This window comes from Phocoena sinus, chromosome 2 (assembly GCF_008692025.1).
Source record: "Phocoena sinus isolate mPhoSin1 chromosome 2, mPhoSin1.pri, whole genome shotgun sequence".
NCBI lineage: Eukaryota > Metazoa > Chordata > Mammalia > Artiodactyla > Phocoenidae > Phocoena > Phocoena sinus.
The window spans coordinates 91,060,738-91,083,479 of NC_045764.1; the positions used below are offsets into that span (position 1 = coordinate 91,060,738).

At 40.4% G+C, this 22,742-nt stretch overlaps 1 protein-coding gene across 1 annotated transcript in view; it reads left to right on the forward strand.

Moving 5' to 3' along the window:
* The first annotated feature begins 20,829 nt into the window (after window positions 1-20,829).
* TGM5 (transglutaminase 5) overlaps window positions 20,830-22,742 on the forward strand; it is a 60,400-nt gene continuing 58,487 nt past the window's right edge. Inside the window, 1 exon segment of the mRNA XM_032621713.1 lies at window positions 20,830-20,925. Coding sequence (XP_032477604.1) covers window positions 20,830-20,925 — 96 coding nt within the window.

The following is a 22,742-nucleotide window of genomic DNA, read 5'->3' on the forward strand; positions in this document are numbered from 1 at the left end:
CAGCTCATTTTGTATATGGTATGAAAATGTTTTGCTCCAGATCTACTCCACCCTTCACTATGTTCTGTGTCCCAGGAGGCCAACCTTTATGAATTGCATCAATGAGTTTACTTGTTCTCTGGTGTTTGGTGAGTTCCATCAGTCAGAGGTACCAGAGAGGGATGGTTGGACAGTGAGAGTATTCCAGGTGTTTCCCCTACCAGTCTGCAAGTTGGCATTAGCTGCATTCTTTTTTTTTTTAAATAAATTTATTTATTTTTGGCTGTGTTGGGTCTTCGTTGCTGTGCGCAGGCTTTCTCTAGTTGTGGTGCGTGGGCTTCTCACTGCAGTGGCTTCTCTTGTTGCAGAGCACAGGCTCTAGGCGCATGGGCTTCAGTAGTTGTGGCTTGCGGGCTCTAGAGCGCAGGCTCAGTAGTTGTGGTGCACGAGCTTAGTTGCTCTGCCACATGTGGGATCCTCCCGGACCGGGGCACGAACCCGTGTCCCCTGCATCGGCAGGCGGACTCTCAACCAGTGCGCCACCAGGGAAGCCCAAGAGTTTTTATTTTTTAATTTTGAAACAAACTTTTGAAAAAGTTGCAAATATAGTATAAATAACATTTTTTTATTTTTACTTTTATTTATTTATTTATTTATTTTTACATTTTAAAAATTTTTGGCTGCATTGGGTCTTCGTTGCTGTGCGCGGGCTTTCTCTAGTTGCGGCGAGCGGGGGCTACTCTTTGTCGCGGTGCACGGGCTTCTCACTGCGGTGGCTTCTCTTGTTGCGGAGCATGGGCTCTAGGCGTGCACACTTCAGTAGTTGTGGCACAAGGGTTCAGTAGTTGTGGCTCACAGGCTCTCGAGCGCAGGCTCAGCAGTTGTGGTGCATGGGCTTAGTTGCTCCGCGGCATGTGGGATCTTCCCAGACCAGGGCTCGAACCCGTGTCCCCTGCATTGGCAGGTGGATTCTTAACCACTGTGCCACCAGGGAAGCCCGCAGCTGCATTTTTTTCGTAAAAGCCACAGCTCCTGTCATGTAGTCTTCTATAAGGTATAGCTCTAATTCTGCATCACTCCAAAGAATTCTGTATCTTAGTTGCATTAACCATATTTTAAGTGTTCAATAGCCACATGTGACTAATGGCTACAGTATTAGACAATATAGATGTAGAACATTTCCATCATTGCAGAAACATCTGGACTCCACTGAGGTACTTCACTATCTTGACTTGGTTTCCCTTAACCCTGCTAACCCCTTTTAATTAGTATCTTCATTAAACTCTCAACTATCCCCTTTAAATGGACCATCTTTCCTGGTGAGCCTTGTGAGATCATGAAACATCTTAGGTATTCATCCTTAAAACTTGAGCCTTAATTTGTCATCTAAATTGTGAATACCTTGTGAAATTCGTGTGTCAAAAGGTAGTGGCTTTGTTGGTACTTAAGTGTACCACTTCAGTATTTCTTGTTAGTCTTCAATCCTTGAAACCTTAATAATAACTTGAGATTCTACAAGTACCTAAATTCTACAAGTACTATCAATGTTAACATCTTGATGGACTTAGTATGACCGAGAATCTTTTTTCCCTAATATTTTAATTAACAACTTTGCATATAAATGCATGTAAAAAGTGTTCAATATGAAAACCAAGTAGCAAACACAAGCCTAGTGTATGGAGAGGGCAATGTTGGCTCTGTTGGATGAAGGTTCCCAGGAGAAGACAAACTGAATAAACTGTTGTTTAACTTCAGCTTCCCTGAGACTGCACAGCCCTTTCTGGGAGAGTTACTAGTTACTGTCATGAGTCCTGGTAAACAAAGGACTTAACTATGGCTAGGCATCTGCAAGGCTATCAGTGGGCCAGGTACTAGGTTACTGGCAAGACTGTGACTGGAAGGGGAAAAGGCTGCGCTGTATTTTTTAAGTTCACCACAAGCCTACCTCCAACTTTTAGGAGCAGATCAAAGCAGAACATTAATGAAGTGAGTATTCTCAGCTATGTAGTAGTTAGTACCAGAATTCTAACCTAGAAATAACTCCAAAGCCCAGGGTATCCCTTCCATTATGTTACTTCTTAGATGGTACCATCAACCATTACTATATCATTACTTTGGGGCCATATAGAGGGGTGGGGGTGGGAGAGGGAGGCTGTCAGGAGAATGTGGATGTATGCCAGACCTAAATTACTAGCACAGTGATGCCTATTCTCTCAAGTGCTGCCCAGTATGGCACATTGTGAGTAATTGGGCTTGTTCCACATTTCTATGTGATTACCGGATTAAGCATGCCCTCCACCTCTGACCCTACACATGCATCATACTCAGTTAAAGAGTTATTCATTTCTCAAGCTCTACTCTTTAGAGCACTTAGAGTTTTGTCCTCAACATTAACTCTGAGCCTTTGGAGCAGCACTCAGAGGTGCTGGATCCCAGTTTCATAAGAGTAATCCACAGCAGTTAGAGATGTGGGCCAGATTAAGAACTGAAGTTAGACTATGTTTTTTGTTTCTCCATTTCACCTCTGAATATCTTTGTTTTAAAATTCTGGTGTGGAGCTCTGGGGTAGTTATGAGAGTTATCAACTTCTTGATTGCAGTTTCCAGCTGATCTTCATCCCTTTTTGCTCAACAATGGATCATGGTTACCCCATATCCATTGGAAATGAAATGAGTTCACTTTGCCAAAAGGCTAATCTGGGGGAGTAGGAACATGCATAAATGTGCTTGCGAGCACATGAGTACAGGATTTTCCTATGACATGCTGATGCTTCACTGGGTATGACTTGGTGTGTAACTCTCAAAGTAAGTTTAACAGGGAGAGGAAAGACCTTGCCCTAATATTTATGTGAAAAGTCATTTGCCACCTAATTTTCAGACTAAGACTGGGAAATAAATTGTAATAAGAATTATTTTTAGGATATTACACTACATAGAGCTTTTCTCATTCCCTAGCTTTTGTCCACATTTTTAGGCTTTTCTAATGAAAAGAGCCTCAACCTCTGATTCATATTTAGACTTGCTATTTCAGGAAAAGTTAGCAAAACTGATCTTTCTTATTCAAGGATACCTCAGCAATTTAAGGAGGAAAAAAGCTTTGCCACCACCCTTCCTCCCCCATTGTATTGCTTTTTTCTAATTATCATTTCTTTCTCTATTAATATTTATTATACATACTATGTAATTCTTCATTGGCAGCTTTTTCATAAAGCCAGAATCTGACATTCCCTATCTCACAAGCTTCATCCCCTGCCACTCCTCCTCCCCTTATTGACATCCCACTTATATAGGAAGTATACCTGGGACCCAAAGGACAGAATATTGTTACATGCTTCCATTCTTTTACTTACCGTGTTCTCCCTGTTGGGACTCTTAAGACTGCCTCTCCTACCTTACTCTCAACCTCACTATCCCAATTTTGTTCATAAAACTCCTACTTGACTCAAGGCTTATCTTTGGAAATCATTCCCTGGTTCGAATCCACCACCCTTTCAGGCTGGGATGGGTTACTCTTCTGTGTTGCCAGAGCACCTTGTAACTATCATCCATATTGTGTTATAATCTACTTTCTCGTCTGTCTACTCACTAGATTGAAGATCCTTGAGGGTAGGGATAGTATCTTATTCACCATTGTATTTCCAGCACCTGGAAATACAGATGTCAACATCGGAATTGAACAACGATCTCTCATTGTTGGGGTTGAACATCACCAGATCTTTCTCATACCTTTTTAATGTAATATATCCTGTGCCACTGGCTTCCTGGGGAAGAACAGAGTAGCACTAGTGAAAAATAATACAATGACACCCCAAATGCAAGCCTGTCATGCAAACCTGTGCCCCTGGTCAGAAGTGCAGAGAGAATCAGCCAGAACCTTTAGAACACAGCTGTGATTATAAACACCTGCTTTCGGGAACCCCTCTCTTAGTCCCACTGCTTCCCCCATCTTCCACTCAGACATCTGGTGGGTAGTGACAGAGATAAGTAACCACAGAGACAGTGGATTTTTTTTCTTATTTTAGAAGAAGACTAGCATATTAACCACATCTTAACTATAAAGAAGAACCACTCCATAGTGACTTGAGCCTGCAACCTACCCTCTAGCCCAATTTCCTTTGAGTTTGCAGTTTGGGTAAGATTTGCTTGTGGTCACTTTGGGTTTGAGCTGACAACCTAGACTCACACCAGTGTCATCTCGACTAGAGCACACAGCATCGAAGTTTCTGTACCCTGCTACGTGTTAGCCAACAGCTCATTGAAAAAACCTTATTGTTAATGATAAAATGAACTTATTTACAAAACAGAAACAGATTCACAAAGAAAACAAATTTATGGTTACCAAAGGGGAAAGTGGGGGAGGGATAAATTAGGAGTTTAGGATTAGCAGATACAAACTACTATGTATCAAGTAGACAACTGAATCACTTTGCTGTAGACCTGAAACTAACACAACATTGTAAATCAACTGTAGTCTAATATAAAATAAAAATTACATTTTAAAAATAAAATAAATGACAAGGTCCTACTGTGGAGCACAGGGAACTATATTCAATACCCTATCATAAGCCATAATGGAAAAGTATATGTATATATATGTATAACTGAATCACTTTGCTGTACACCAGAAACTAACACAACATTGTAAATCAACTTTACTTCAATTTTTTAAAAGGCTATAGATTAAAAAAAAAACCTGTTGCTATTTATTGTGTATATGCTCATTAAATATTTAAAAAGCAAGATCTGATACATTTAAACATTTTCCAGGACTTTCTAACCATGTTGGGGTTACACTGTATGTCTTTTTTATAAGCTCTGAATAAAAATTTTCACAGCCACAAACAAAGTTAACTTCAGGGGGATAGAATCAAGTGATTGATAGTTCTTGTGCACGACTTGTTCAGCTGGTGTCTGCATGACAGTTCCTCAGTTGATGAATCTCCTCTTTGATGAGTGAGTGCCTTCTCTTGCTATATCTGATAAGAATCACTTCAAGTCCCTAAGGTTACTAAGATTATGAAACTAAGATATATGGTATTATTCATGCTATTTTTTTTTACAAGATGAAAGCTATGGTCTACAAAATCAGCTCTGGGGAGACCTGAGAAAAAGAATGAGCAGGTGAAGAACCAAAATACTGCTACCCAAGGTAGAAGAGAAGTAAATACAAAACTGAGGAGCACAGCAAATGTGCAGTCATTGGCAACCTGAATTACTGTTCTCTCATCCTGAAGAACTAACCAGATAGAACTGTAACAAAAATTCATGCTGGGGCTTCCCTGGTGGCGCAGTGGTTGAGAGTCCGCCTGCCCATGCAGGGGACACGGGTTCATGCTCCGGTCCGGGAAGATCCCACATGCCGCGAAGTGGCTGGGCCCGTGAGCCATGGCCGTTGAGCCTGCGCCTCCGGAGCCTGTGCTCCGCAACGGGAAAGGCCACAACAGTGAGAGGCCCGCGTACCGCAAAAAAAAAAATTCAAGTCCGTTCTCCAGTAGGTCTGCGTCTTTATTCCTGTCTTGGGGAGGGGGAAGGGTGAGTTTTGACAGGGAGAGAGTCATGGACATATACACACTAACAAACGTAGTAAGGTAGATAGCTAGGGGGAAGCAGCCGCAAGGCACAGGGATATTAGCTCGGGGCTTTGTGACAGCCTGGAGGGGTGGGATGGGGAGAGTGGGAGGGAGGGAGACGCAAGAGGGAAGACATATGGGAACATATGTATATGTATAGCTGATTCACTTTGTTATAAAGCAGAAACTAACACACCATTGTAAAGCAATTATACCCCAATAAAGATGTTTAAAAAAAAAAAATTCATGCTGAACAACTATGCCAATGGCAGCTGTGTAGTTTAAGCTCATGGGATTTGGAGTCAGATAGACTTGGGATTGAATCCTGGCTTTCTTCCTTACTGGCATGTGACCTTGGGAAAGTACTTAACTTCTGTAAACCTCAGTTTCCACGTCTGTAAAATGGGTGGTATAATAATGGTACCCACGGGCTTCCCTGGTGGCTTAGTGGTTGAGAGTCCGCCTGCCAATGCAGGGAACACGGGTTCGTGCCCCGGTCCGGGAGGATCCCACATGCCGCGGAGCGGCTGGGCCCGTGAGCCATGGCCGCTGAGCCTACACGTCCGGAGCCTGTGCTCTGCAACGGGAGAGGCCACAGCAGTGAAAGGCCCGCGTACCGCAAAAAAAATAAAATAAAATAATGGTACCCACATCAAAAGTTGATGAGAGAATTTTATAAGACAATGTAAATAGTGCATTTTAGCACAGTGTAGAGCATACAATAAGGCTCAGTAAATGTTAGCCCAGGACATGGCACAGGTAGGGAGGGATATTCTACAACCTCCCCTGAGTAGTTTTTCCCCAGTGCTTAACCAGTAAGTCCAATATATAATGACTGTTTAACACTGTGCTAGATCTTAAGCGGAAGAAACGTGGTCTCTTCTCCACAAGAAGCTTACAATATAAAAAAAAGAATACACACGGAACAACTGGAGAACAATTAGAACGGACAGTGTAATGTTCAGGGACTCACAGAATATCCTTGAGAAATCAGATAAAGGGTTTGAGAGATGTTACACAGCTGCACAGGTAATTCTTGGCAAAATGGGTTTTGACTGGCATGAGAAGGAGTAGTCAAAGGATGCATCAAGGATAATGTGAGAAAAATGCCTCGTATGGAAAGGATGGATAGAATATAGATGAACAGAGGCGAGAAGCAGGGCTTCCCGGGTTCAATTGTGATGATGCTTTTGGAATGCTTCCCAACACATTTTCTCTTCTTGATGATTCCTATTTGGTTCCCTTAGGTCACATAGCTTTTAACCCTAGGCCGTGAGGCTGGAGTACAAAATAAGGAGATAAGACATAAGAGAAGCACCTTCTAGATGGAAAAGGAGCTAAAGGTCCTCTGGTCCTGGAAGGGAGAGAAAAGGAGAGATTATGGTGATCATCCGGATGACACACAGAAAGATAAGAAGCCTAGAGGGGAAGACAAAGTATACAAATGACTATTTAGAGTGTGATCAGTGCTGTGAAGGAGAATCCAAGTGTTCCAAGAGAGTAAATATGGGGTTTCAGCTAGTTAGAAAAAGCTTCTGTGAGGAGTAACATTTCTACGGAGGTCTGGAGAGATGGTAGAAAGCGTGATCAGGGAAAGCATGGCTTGCAGAAAGACTTTAATTTGGGAATTTGGTAATTGGGCAAACCACCAAAAGATCAGAAAGCAAGTGAGAGGTAGAACTGTGGGCAATAGAGATGGAGATGTGGTCAGGGTAAATATGGTGGCAGAACATGTGAACTACTGGAGCAATGCAAGCCATTGGTGAGTTTGAAGCAGAGGTATGATCCAATCAGTTTAGGTCATATGTGGTGTCTTCAGTCTCCCTGAGAATAATCAAGCCAGGAGTACTGACAAGACTAAGATTGAGTCTGGACTTTGCTATGACAGTTTCTCCGTGGTCATGAATGTCTCCATGAGCATCTTAGCAACAGATGTTGACACATGTTCTGTCACTCAACATGAATCTCACATTCTGAAGGATCATAAATATTATCATTATTACCAGTGAAACTGACAAATGTTTATAGAGAACTTTAAGGCTTCCACAAACACTGTCTACTTTATTCTCAAAGGAGCTCTGTGAAGTGAGCACTACTATTAGCCCCATTTTACATAGGAGTGAGGCTCTGGTCAATGCTTCCTTGCTTAAGGTCAAATAAAGTAAAAAAAATCTCAGAAGGCCTGGAGCAGTATCTTAAACCAGGTTCTCTAACTCAGACACCTCTGTTCTCTCCATTTGGTCACACGACCTTCAAATAGCAGGTTCCAAACAGCTAATGAAATTTCATAATATTTACAAGGATGAGTAAGAAATCATATGAATTCGGGGGATGGATGGGGCTAACGAGTTCAATTTTGAAGATATTGAATCTGAAGTGACTGTAGGATCTTCAAGTGGAGAACCCAGTAGACACATATTAAGGGTGTGGAGCCAGGAGAGGATTATAATGTGTCCGTATCTATTTTAGAGTTAAAGATCTCAGAGCTTGCTGTCTTCTTGTGGGACAAATCCAATGGATTAACCTTAACAGAGGTTGGTCTTTTATCAACATAGAAATGATTTTATGGTTAAGGTGCTTTTTTGTTCTGGAAACTAAATTTAAAGGTTGACTGTATTGGGCTTTTGTCTTTTAGGGGAAAAATCTATAGAGTAAACAGAAATAATATGAGCAGTCAAAGAACATGATTTGCAAAACCATAATGAATATTGATCATAACTTAATCAAATGATTATAACTTAATTAAAAATTAGTGGCCCAATATAGTTGCTTTGCTAGATTCCAGGTGGGGTTGGCAATCATGTATAAGAAGCTGATGTGGGAACTATATTTAATATCCTGGGATAATTAACAAACTGAAGGAGAAAAACCATATGATCATCTCAATAGATGCAGAGAAAGCTTTCGACAAAATTCAATACCCATTTATAATAAAAACCCTCCAGAAAGTAGGCATAGAGGGAACTTACCTCAACATAATACAGGCCATATATGACAAACCCACAGCCAACATCGTCCTCAATGGTGAAAAACTAAATCATTTCCACTAAGATCAGGAAAAAGACAAGGTTGCCCACTGTCACCACTATTATTCAACATAGTTACGGAAGTTTTAGCCACAGCAATCAGAGAAGAAAAAGAAATAAAAGGAATCCAAATCAGAAAAGAAGAAGTAAAGCTGTCACTGTTTGCAGATGACATGACACTATACATCGAGAATCCTAAAGATGCCACCAGAAAACTACTAGAGCTAATCAATGAATTTGGTAAAGTAGCAGGATAAATAATTAATGCACAGAAATCTCTTGCATCCCTATACAATAATGATGAAAAATCTGAAAGTGAAATTAAGAAAACACTCCCATTTACCATTGCAACAAAAAGAATAAAATATCTAGGAATAAACCTACCTAAGAAGTCAAAAGACCTGTATGCAGAAAATTATGACACTGGTGAAAGAAATTAAAGATGATACAAATAGATGGAGAGATATACCATGTTCTTGGATTGGAAGAATCAACATTGTGAAAATGACTATACTACCCCAAACAATCTACAGATTCAATGCAATCCCTATCAAACTACCACTGGCATTTTTCACAGAACTAGAACAAAAAATCTCACAATTTATATGGAAACACAAAAGACCCCAAATAGCCAAAGCAATCTTGAGAAAGAAAAACGGAGCTGGAGGAATCAGGCTCCTGGACTTCAGACTATACTACAAAGCTACAATAATCCAAACAGTATGGTACTGGCACAAAAACAGAAATATAGATCAATGGAACAAGATAGAAAGCCCAGAGATACACCCACGCACATATGGTCACCTTATCTTTGATAAAAAGAGGCAAGAATATAGAGTGGAGAAAAGACACCTTCTTCAATAAGTGGTGCTGGGAGAACTGGACAGCTACATGTAAAAGAATGAAATTACAACACTCCCTAACACCATACACAAAAGTAAACTCAAAATGGATTAAAGACCTACATGTAAGGCCAGACAACATCAAACTCTTAGAGGAAAACATAGGAAGAACACAGTATGATATAAATCACAGCAAGATCCTTTTTGACCCACCTTCTAGAGAAATGGAAATAAAATCAAAAATGCACAAATGGGACCTAATGAAACTTCAAAGCTTTTGCACAGCAAAGGAAACCATAAAGAAGACGAAAAGACAACCTTCGGAACTGGAGAAAATACTTGCAAATTAAGCAACTGACAAAGGATTAATCTCCAAAATTTACAAGCAGCTCATGCAGCTCAATATCAAAGAAACAAACAACCTAATCCAAAAATGGGCAGAAGATCTAAATAGGCAGTTCTCCCAAGAAGATATACAGATGGCCAACAAACACATGAAAGAATGCTCAACATCAGCAATCATTAGAGAAATGCAAATCAAAACTACAATGAGATATCATCTCACACCTGTCAGAATGGCCATCATCAAAAAATCTACAAACAATAAATGCTGGAGAGGGTGTGGATAAAAGGGAACCCTCTTACACTGTTGGTGGGAATGTAAAATGATACAGCCACTATGGAGAACAGTATGGAGGTTCCTTAAAAAACTAAAACTACAACTACCATACGACCCAGCAATCCCACTACTGGGCATATACCCTGAGAAAACCGTAATTCAAAAAGAGTGAGCCGTGGCCGCTGAGCCTGCGCGTCCGGAGCCTGTGCTCCGCAACGGGAGAGGCCACAACAGTGAGAGGCCACAACAGTGAGAGGCCCGTGTACCGCAAAAAAAAAAAAAAAAAAAAAAAAAAAAAAGAGTCATGTACCAAAATGTTCATTGCAGCTCTATTTACAATAGCCCAGAGATGGAAACAACCTAAGTGTCCATCATCGGATGAATGGATAAAGAAGATGTGGCACATATATACAATGGAATATTACTCAGCCATAAAAAGAAACGAAATTGAGTTATTTGTAGTGAGGTGGATGGACTTGGAGTCTGTCATACAGAGTGAAGTAAGTCAGAAAGAGAAAAAAAATTACTGTATGCTAACACACATATATGGAATCTAAAAAAAAAAAAAAAAAGGTCATGAAGAACCTAGAGGCAAGATGGGAAAAAAGATGCAGACCTACTAGGGACTTGAGGATACAGGGAGGGGGAAGGGTAAGCTGGGACAAAGTGAGAGAGTGGCATGGACATATATACACTACCAAATGTAAAATAGCTAGCTAGTGGGAAGCAGCTAGTGGGAATCAGCTCGGTGCTTTTTGACCACCTAGAGAGGTGGGATAGGGAGGGTGGGAGGGAGGGAGATGCAAGAGGGAAGCGATATGGGGATATAAGTATATGTATAACTGATTCACTTTGTTATAAAGCAGAAACCAACACACCATTGTAAAGCAATTATACTCCAATAAAGATGTTAAAAAATATCCTGGGATAAACCATAACGGAAAAGAATATAAAAGAGAATGTATATATATGTATAATGGAGTCACTTTGCTATACAACAGAAATTAACACAACATTGTAAATCAATGATACTTCAATTAAATAAAAGAATGAAGAAGCTGATGTAAGTACTGTTATGAAAAAAGCTGGAAGTAATCAAGAATTCAATTTCATGTGTGATGTTTAGGGTTTTTTTTTTAAACATCTTTATTGGAGTATAATTGCTTTAAGATGTGTTAGTTTCTGCTGTGTAACAAAGTGAATCAGCTATATGTATACATATATCCCCATATCTCCTCCCTCTTGCATCTCCCCCCCACCCTCTCTATCCCTCTACCAATCAGGTTTATTGGCCGGAGACATATAAATTAGACTAGCAAAAGACAGATTAACAAGAAAAAAACAAATAGAAGTTTATGCTTCTATGTACATGGAAGTACTCTGTGATGAGTAACTCAAAGTAGTGCTGAGAATTTGGGCTTATATAGCACCTTAACAAGAGAACAACACATTTTTAGAGAAGGGAGAAGACAAAAGAAAAGGACTTTGAGTTTCTAGGGCAGCAAATTCTCAGAAGGTAAATATATGAGGGAACTAATGGAAGATAAAGGCTAGTTAATACTCTGTTATATAGATTCCTCTGGTGCCATCTCTGGGCTGATGAGGGTCTAGAGCTGTCTCTGGTGATTAACTCCTGTCCTTCCTAGTAGAGAAGGGATGCGGGACACCTTTACAAATTATGTCCTGCTTTTAGGCAAATGGGGGAGGGCAGAGACCTTTTCTTGTATCTGCTGCTTCTCAATTGCCTTCAGCTCAAAACTGTCTTTATGCTGAAGTGGTATATTTGGGGATGGCATAATCTGCTGTCCTTCAATATCAATGAATTTTCTCTAAAAAGTCTGTATGAATTTACACTCACACCGTATATGAAATATATGAGACAGTCCATTTCCATATACCCTCACAAAACAGGTTGTTATTCTTTTAAACATTTCTGAATGGATCAAAGATGGAACCTCATTATTGTTTTAGTTTGTGTTTCTCTGATTATAGCAAGACTTCTTAATATTTATAGCAACTTTTATATATAATGGATATTAATGCTTTGTTACATTTGCTACAAAAGACCTAATAATTTAACTTGTACAGCCAGCCAAGTAACACTTTTCTCCTGCCAGCAGCTATTTGAATTGCTGAGTACTGGGTGTAAACAATCAAACAATATAGTTAATCATGTAGACACCATTAAATGAAAATAATGCTTCAAAGAAACAATATAGTAGTACATGATTAACTGACAGATAAGTGGTTCAAAGTCTAAGAAATTGCAGAGCAGGAAAAGAGATTGGGTGGGTCCTGGAGCTGGTTCTTTTCTGACTTGCTGGCATTCTAGGATGAGGAGGTTGGGATGGACTGTGGTTTCCATTGTGATCTTCAGACCCCAAGGGCTCTACAGAGTAGCCAAGGGAACCCCCTCCCCAGTTCTTCCACCAGAGCAGCTCCTCTTAGGTCTGTTTATTATGCCTTTATTTGAATAAAGCACAATAGTCACTTATCTGAAAAAAAAAAAAAAGTGAAAACCTCCAGACCAACACCATAGGCCAGAGGTTAAGAGCTAGGTTCTGCAATCAAACTGTTTAAGTTTAAATGACGGTTTTGCTACTTACTAGGTAGGTGACCCTGGTCAAGTTTCTTAACCTCCCTAATGCTCTGTCTGCTCATCTGTAATATGGAATTGGGTAGTTGTAGGGATAGAAGAGGATAATGCATAACACATATAAAGCCTGGCGCTTAATAACACTCAGTAAATGTTAGCTAGATATGAAACTATTGTTACAGATGCTTGCCGTCCTAAAATGCCTGGGAAGGAATTCATGGAGGAGGTGGATGCTGAGTTTGCTTGAAGAATGGGTATAATGGGGACATGTAGAGATTGGGGAAGGGGCAGGATCATCCAGAGGTAGAGCTGAGCATGATCTATTTGGAGGCCACAACACAAGGGAAGCAGAATTTATTTATGGGCTACAAGGAGATAAGATTGGATACATGTGTTAGGACCCCACTGTGGAGGACTTTGAATGCTTGGCTAAGGAATTTGGACTTGAAACTTCATGTAGTAAGACATTTTCATCCTTACACAAAAATGCTCTGCAGTAATCTCATCACATAGGAAGGAATCTTCGTATGCTCTCACACAGATGCACCATTTCATATTTCTTAAAAGGGAAGAAATGAAAAATAATGAAGTGTTTATCAGAGTCCCAAACTGACAATAACAATGAGAAGTGGAAAAAGAAAAGACACTGATGAAGAACTGGACTAAATGCAGGGACAAAGGTAGGAGAAGGGAAGGAGCTGAGTCCACCTGCCCACTCTCTCTGCTGGCTGTGCCAAGGATATTGTACCCTTCACCATCTCTGCCCGGAGCTTTCCAGTCCTTCACCAGTACCCTCTTGCCTGGAATGTTGTGGGCAGTGAATTATTTCAACCTGCCCCAGTCTTGATCCAAATTAGCTGGGGCCTTAGTAAACCTTGGAACTCAAGGTATTTCACCAGGGATGTACTAGCCTGCCATGCGCCCATGGCCACCAGTCCCTTGCACACCAGGGTGGTCCCTCCTTTGTTCCTACCAACACTTTTGCCGAGGTTCTCATTAGCCTTTTGCCTAGATTACTGCAACAGAGTTCTCACTGCCCTTCCCACCCTAGTCTTGTTTCCCTCTGGTCTGGATTAATCCCTAAGTACAGCTTTGATCACGCCACTTCTGCTCAAAAACCTGCCTTTAGTGAGATTGGTTCAAGATGGCAGAGTAGAAGGATGTGCACTCACTCCCTCTTGCGAGAGCACCGGAATCACAACTAACTACTGAACAATCATTGACAGGAAGACACTGGAACTCACCAAAAAAGATATCCACATCTAAAGGCAAAGGAGAAGCCATAACTAGACAGTAGGAGGGGTGGAATCACAATAAAATCAAATCCCATAACTGCTGGGTGGGTGACACACAAACTGGAAAACACTTATACCATTGGGTGGATTTATATTCATACCATAAATCCACCCATTGGAGTGAAGGTTCTGAGTCCCATGTCGGGCTTCCCAACCTGGGGGTCCGGCAACGGGAGGAGGAATTCCTAGAAAATTAGACTCTGAAGGCTAGCGGGATTTGACTGCAGGACTTCGACAGGACTGGGGGAAACAGAGACTCCACTCTTGGAGGGCACACACAAAGTAGTGTGTGCATCGGGACCCAGGGGAAGGAGCAGTGACCGAATAGGAGAGTGAACCAAACCTACCTGCTAGTGTTGGAGGGTCTCCTGCAGAGGTGGGGGTGGCTGTGTGTCACTGTGAGTACAAGGACACAGGCAGCAAAAGTTCTGGGAAGTACTCCTTGGCGTGAGCCCTCCCAGGCTCCACCATTAGCCCCACCAAAGAGCCAGGTAGCCTCCAGTGTTGGGTCACCTCAGGCCAAACAAGCAACAGGGAGGGAACCCAGCCCTACCCATCAGCAGACAAGCAGATTAAAGTTTTACTGAGCTCTGCCCACGAGAGCAACACCTTGCTCTACCCACCACCAGTCCCACCCATCAGGAAACTTGCACAACCCTCTTTGATAACCTCATCCACCAGAGGGAAGACAGCAGAAGCAAGAAGAACTACAATCCTGCAGCCTGTGGAACAAAAAACACATTCACAGAAAGACAGACAAGATGAAAAGGCAGAGGGCTATGTACCAGATGAAGGAATAATATAAAACCCCAGAAAAATAACTAAATGAAGTGGAGATAGGCAACCTTCCAGAAAAAGAATTCAGAATAATGATGGTGAAGATGATCCAGGACCTCGAAAAAGAATGGAGGCAAAGATCGAGAAGATGCAAGAAATGTTTAACAAAGACCTAGAAGAATTAAAGAACAAACACCTAGAAGAATTGAAGAACAAAGAAATAGAGATGAACAATACAATAACTGAAATGAAAAATACACTAGACGGAATCAATAGCCGAGTAACTGAGGCAGAATGATGGATAAGTGACCTGGAAGACAGAATGGTGGAATTCACTGCCGTGGAACAGAATAAAGAAAAAAGAATGAAGAGAAATGAAGACAGCCTAAGAGACTTCTGGGACAACATTAAATGCAACAACATTTGCATTAGAGGGGTGCCAGAAGGAGAAGAGAGAGAGAAAGGGCCAGAGAAAATATTTGAAGAGATTATAGTCGAAAACTTCCCTAACATGGGAAAGGAAATAGCCACCCAAGTCCAGGAAGTGCAGAGAGTCCCAGGCAGGATAAACCCAAGGAGAAACACACTGAGCCACATAGTAATCAAATTGACAAAAATTAAAGACAAGGAAAAATTATTGAAAGCAACAAGGGAAAAATGACAAATAACATACAAGGGAACTCCCATAAGGTTAACAGCTGATTTCCCAGCAGAAACTCTACAAGCCAGAAGGGAGTGGCATGATAAATTTAAAGTGATGAAAGGGGAGAACCTACAACCAATATTACTCTACCAGGCAAGGATCTCATTCAGATTCGATGGAGAAATCAAAAGCTTTACAGACAAGCAAAAGATAAGAGAATTCAGCATCACCAAACCAGCTCTACAACAAATGATAAAGGAACTTCTCTAAGTGGGAAACACAAGAGAAAAAAAGGACCTACAAAAACAAACCCATAACAATTAAGAAAATGGTAATAGGAACATACATATCGATAATTACCTTAAACGTGAATGGATTAAATACTCCAACCAAAAGACACAGGCTCCCTGAATGGATACAAAAACAAGATCCATACATATGCTGTCTACAAGAGACCCACTTCAGACCTAGGGACACATACAGACTGAAAGTGAGGGGATGGAAAAAGATGTTCCATGCAAATGGAAACCAAAGAAAGCTGGAGTAGCAATACTCATATCAGATAAAATAGACTGTAAAATAAAGAACATTACAAGAGACAAGGAAGGACACTACATAATGATCAAGGGATCAATCCAAGAAGAGGATATAACAATTATAAATATATATGCACCCAACATAGGAGCACCTCAATATATAAGGCAACGGCTAACAGCTCTGAAAGAGGAAATGGACAGTAACAGAATAATAGTGGGGGACTTTAATGCCTCACTTACAACAATCAACAGATCATCCAAACAGAAAAGGAAACAGAAGCTTTAAATGACACAATAGACCAGATAGATTTAATTGATATTTATAGGACATTCCATATAAAAACAGTAGATTACACTTTCTTCTCAAGTGCGGACGGAACATTCTCTAAGACAGATCACATCTTGGGTCACAAATCAAGCCTCTGTAAATTTGAGAAAACTGAAATCAAGGATCTTTTCTGACTACAACACTATGAGATTAGAAATCAATTCCAGGGAAAATAACATAAAAAACACAAACACGTGGAGGCTAAACAATACGTTACTAAATAACCAAGAGGTCACTGAAGAAACCAAAGAGAAAATCAAAAAATACCTAGAGACAGATTACAACGAAAACACGATGATCCAAAACCTACGGGATGCTGCAAAAACAGTTCTAAGAGGGAAGTTTATAGCTATACAAGCCTACCTCAAGAAACAAGAAAAATCTCAAATAAACAATCTAACCTTACACCTAAAAGAACTAGAGAAAGAAGAACAAACAAAACCCAAAGTTAGCAGAAGGAAAGAAATCATAAAGACCTGAGCAGAAATAAATGAATTAGAAACAAAGAAAACAATAGCAGAGATCAATAAAACTAAAAGCTGGTTCTTTGAGAAGATAAACAAAATTGATAAACCATTAGCCAGACTCATCAAGGAAAAGAGGGAGAGGACTCAAGTCAATAAAATTAGAAATGAAAAAGGAGAAGTTACAACAGACACCGCAGAAATGCAAAGTATCCTAAGCGACTACTACAAGCAACTGTATGCCAATAAAATGGACAAACTGGAAGAAATGGACAAATTCTTAGAAAGGTATAAGCTTCCAAGACTGAACCAGGAAGAAATAGAAAATATGAACAGACCAATCACAAGTAATGAAATTGAAACTGTGATTAAAAATCTTCCAACAAACAAAAGTCCAGGACCAGATGGCTTCACAGGTGAATTCTATCAAACATTTAGAGAAGAGATAACACTCATCCTTCTCAAACTCTTCCAAAAAATTGTGGAGGAAGGAACACTGCCAAACTCATTCTATGAGGCCACCATTACCCTGATACCAAAACCAGACAAAGATACTATACAAAAAGAAAATTACAGACCAACATCACTGATGAATATAGATGCAAAAATCCTCAACAAAATACTAGCAAACAGAATCCAGCAACACATTAAAAGGATAATATACCATGATCAAGTGGGATTTATCCCAGGGATGCAAGGATTCTTCAATATATGCAAATCAATCAGTGTGATACACCATATTCACAAATTGAAGCAGAAAAACCATATGATCATCTCAATAGATGCAGAAAAAGCTTTTGACAAAATTCAACACCCATTTATAATAAAAACTCTCCAGAAAGTGGGCATAGAGGGAACCTACCTCAACATAATAAAGGCCATATATGACAAACCCATAGCAAACATCATTCTCAATGTTGAAAAACTGAAAGCATTTCCTCTAAGATCAGGAACGAGACAAGGATGTCCACTCTCACCACTATTATTCAACATAACTTTGGAAGTCCTAGCCAAGGCAATCAGAGAAGAAAAAGAAATAAAAGGAATACAAATTGGAAAAGAAGAAGAAAAACTGTCACTATTTGCAGATGACATGATACTATACATAGAGAATCCTAAAGATGCTACCAGAAAACTACCAGAGCTAATCAATGAATTTGGTAAAGTTGCAGGATACAAAATTAATGCACAGAAATCTCTGGCATTCCTATACACTAATGATGAAAAATCTGAAAGAGAAATTAAGGAAACACTCCCATTTACCATTGCAACAAAAAGAATAAAATACCTCGGAATAAACCTACCTAGGGAGACAAAAGACCTGTATGCAGAAAACTATAAGACACTGATGAAAGAAATTAAAGATGATACAAATAGATGGAGAGATATACCATGTTCTTGAATTGGAATAATCAATATTGTGAAAATGACTATACTACCCAAAGCAATCTACAGATTCAATGCAATCCCTATCAAATTACCAATGGCATTTTTTACAGAACTAGAACAAAAAATCTTAAAATTTGTACGGAGACACAAAAGACCCTGAACAGCCAAAGCAGTCTTGAGGGGAAAAAGCAGAGCTGGAGGAACCAGACCCCCTGACTTCAGACTATACTACAAAGCTACAGTAATGAAGACAACAAGGTACTGGCACAAAACCAGAAACATCGATCAATGGAACAAGATAGAAAGTTCAGAGATACACCCACACACCTATGGTCAACTAGTGTATGACAAAGGAGGCAAGGATATATAATGGAGAAAAGACAGTCTCTTCAATAAGTGGTGTTGGGAAAACTGGACAGCTACATGTAAAAGAATGAAATTAGAACACTCCCTAACACCATACACAAATGTAAACTTAAAATGGATTAGAGACCTAAATGTAAGACCAGTCACTATAAAACTCTTAGAGAAAAACATAGGAAGAACACTCTTTGACATAAATCACAGCAAGATCCTTTTTGACACACCTCCTAGAGAAATGGAAATAAAAACAAAAATAAACAAATGGGACCTAATGAAACTTCAAAGCTTTTGCACAGCAACGGAAGCCATAAACAAAACGAAAAGACATCCCTCAGAATAGGATTAAATATTTGCCAACGAATCAATGGACAAAGGATTGATCTCCAAAATATATAAACAGTTCGTGTAGCTCAATATTAAAGAAACAAACAACCCAATCCAAAAATGGGCAGAAGACCTAAATAGACATTTCTCCAAAGAAGACACACAGATGGCCAAGAAGCACATGAAAACTGCTCAACATCACTAATTATTAGAGAAATGCAAATCAAAACTACAATGAGGTATCACCTCACACCAGTTAAAATGGACATCATCAGAAAATCTACAAACAACAAATGCTGGAGAGGGTGTGGAGAAAAGGGAACCCTCTTGCACTGTTGGTGGGAATGTAAATTGATACAGCCACTATGGAGAACAGTATGGAGGTTCCTTAAAAAACTAAAAATAGAACTACCATACGACCCAGCAATCCCACTACTGGGCATAGATCCTGAGAAAACCATAATTCAAAAAGACACATGCGGGCTTCCCTGGTGGCGCAGTGGTTGAGAGTCCGCCTGCCGATGCAGGGGACGCGGGTTCGTGCCCCGGTCTGGGAGGATCCCGCGTGCCGCGGAGCGGCTGGGCCCGTGAGCCATGGCCGCTGAGCCTGCGCGTCCGGAGCCTGTCCTCCGCGGCGGGAGGGGCCACAACAGTGAGAGGCCCGCGTAACCCAAAAAAAAAAAAAAAAAAAAAAAAAAAAAAGACACATGCACCCCAGTGTTCATTGCAGCACTATTTACAAGAGCCAGGTCATGGAAGCAACCTAAATGCCTGTCAACAGACGACTCGATAAAGAAGATGTGGCACATATATACAATGGAATATTACTCAGCCATAAAAACCAACAAAATTGGGTCATTTGTAGAGACGTGGATGGATCTAGAGACTGTCATACAGAGTGAAGTTAAGTCAGAGAGAGAAAAACAAATATCATATATTAACGCATATATGTGATACCTAGAAAAATGGTACAGATGAATCGGTTTGCAGGGCAGAAATTGAGACACAGATGTAGAGAACAAATGTATGGACACCAAAGGGGGAAAGCGGCGGGGGGGGTGGTGGTGGTGGTGGGATGAATTGGGAGATTGGGATTGACATGTATACACTGATGCGTATAAAATAGATAACTAATAAGAACATGCTGTAAAAAAAATAATAATAAACAAAAAAACCCTGCCTTTAATCAAAGGAACACTTTCCCTTAAATATAAAAGTAATACACATTCAAAGCAAAAGCTTGACCAACACCGAAAAGCTCAAAGTAAAGAAAAATTTCCCATAATTTTACCACCTACAGTTAATCTGTAACGTATTGTTTTTTAAGCTTCTTATGTTGCTTTTTAATATCTCATGAATTATTTCCCAATATCCTTTGTCCTTCTGTTGATTACATCAGGATGAGAGGAATAAAGTTTATGTATCTGACTCATTGTAGGATATGTGGGTTGCACTGAATATCCTTATGTTTACATTTTTATACACAAATTATGATTTTTTCTTAGGAAAAATTCCTAGAGGAGGAATCTGTGGATCAAAGGAATTTATGTTTTAAGGCTTTCTTTTATTTTGTAAGAAATGTTGATAAATTGCCCTCAGAAAGGTGTAACACTTTATCCTTCCATCAAGGAGAGGTATACCCATTACTACTGAGAAAATAACAGCATCTCTGCCTGGATTCAAGCCACTCCTCATCCTGGCCCTGCTGCCCTCACAGGCTTTTCTCTCTCCTCCTCCTCTACAGCCCCACTGCCCTCCTGCCAGATTATTCTCCTTGTACCTCACACATGCAAGCTCCTATCCATTCAGCAAACATCTCTGAGCACCCACCAGGAAAAGGCAGGAGATTGTGGAGGTTAAGATTGTGCCTGGGTTTGATCCCAGTCCTCCCATTCCTGCATGTCAGGGACAATATGAACACCTCCATCCACAGGCTGTAAGGACATAAACGATTTCAGACACGTAAAATGCTTCTGACAGTGGCTGGCATGTAGTGAGTGTTCAGCGAACATTAGCTGTAATTATCAGCAATTAGGAACAATGCTCCGTTCTAGGCAAAGGGGGTCCAGGTGTAAGAAGATGGCCAAGGTCTCTGCTTCCGTGGAACTAATTCTAGATGCTATGAAGTGCTCTTCAGAAAATAAAAAGGGTGTTGTGATGGCAGATGATCATAGGGTGGGAGATGGGGCATCATGTTCAGAGGTCAAGGAAAGCCCCTGTGTGATGTTACCTCTGAGCCAAGACCCGAGGCGGAGACGGGCACTCAGGAGAACAGGGCTGGCTTGGTTTTTGATGTCTCAGATGGCAGGAGCTTTGCATCTCAGAGCTCATTGCAGGCAGATGGCTGTTCTAAATTCTCTATTTGTTTTAAGGCTCATAATGCATGGGGATATATTTTGATCCTTTTATATCCTTGTCTTTATCTTAGTCAAGCACCAGGAGTCATGTGGCCGGCCTTTACATCTCTTACTCGTCATTAACCAGCGTGGGCTGGTGGCCAAGGCAAGAAGGACTTGTGGACGTTGCCATGTTTTTTTACTAATTGATTCTGCTTGATTTCCTGCTTTGCTGAACCTCTTCTTAATCCTCTTGGCTTTCTTTGCCTGCTCCCTTGAAGGCCCTCCCTTTTGTTCTCTAAAGTCATTGTCTCCCTGACATGAAAAGCACTTCAGTGAGCCAAATGCATAATTATATTAAGTAAAATAAAAACAAAAAACTGAGTCCCCTAATGGAGAATGAGTTTTCTCCATGCATTGTAAACCTTGGGCATGGAGGGGAAGATATCTTCCTTCTTCCCCCTCCCCTTTCCTTCCTAAACCAATAGTTGGCCTGGGTAAAGGGGAAACTGAGTGGGCTGCCCTTAGGAACAACGCTTTGAGCTGTGGGCAGCGGCCAGGAAAAGGCTGCCCCCAGTCCCGTTCCCCCCCGTGGAGGTGATGCACACACCTGTGTGCTCTTCACTGCCCCTTTCAGGTATCTGATCTTTCAGGATCAAATGGCCATTGGTTGTTATGTATCGGGTGGAGAGGCTTCTGTGAAGGCTCAGTAGGTCCTGGTATGAAAATGCAGGCCCCTCAGGAACAAATGAAATGTATCAGTTTCCACCAGGATCTAGGCTAGTTGCTTTCAAACTTTTTGGCTATAACCCACAATTTATATCATGATCCAGTTATATAATACATAAAATTATGCTTGCTTTTCCTATGTAGGATGCATTGTGATATTTTCTATTCTATTCTTTAAAAAAAGGATTGGTCACATTTCTCTAAATTGCTTTCACGAACTACTAATAGATTAGTCATGTTTACAAAATGTTGTTTAATAACTCACAGGCATCTGTCTTAGATCTTGCCCTGAATTTTCTCATTCCAATAATATAACTATTTAAGTGCCTAAGTTACATTTAAGAGGTTGAAAAACTTTGTACTATTTGATCCAGTGATTCATCTTTGAATCTGCCTCAAGGAAAGATTGTTACTAGGAGGGAGGGCCAAGGGGCCATCATGCACGTTCTGTTTTCAGCCAGAGGTTTGACAAATTTGTGGGAAAGATGCAAAATGAAAGCTGGATTTGACTTTAGACTGTGAAGGAAATTTAAAAACACCTAATCTAATTTCCTCACCTAAAGAATTAGATGTAATCACAGCTAGTTGAACAACTATACTTAAAGAGTATTTCCTAATGGCTCAGTGTTAACGTGGAAGGAATCTCCAACAATAATACTCCACTGGCCTCTGACTTGAGCCTTAATGCTTAGAACCATCGTATTACCAATGACTTGGACAAAGACCTGGAAGACTGTTTAGCCAGCTCCCAGATAGTAAGATAAAGCGTTTAGGTGAAATAATTAGGACTCAAAAAAAATCCAGCCAGGTAACAAAGATGGGCTAAAACTATCAAAGTGAACTCATTTAGTGAAAATATAGAGAACTTATGTGAAAAAAGTTCAAAATGCAAATGGCACAAAAACTGGCTGGAGCAAACACGAGTTT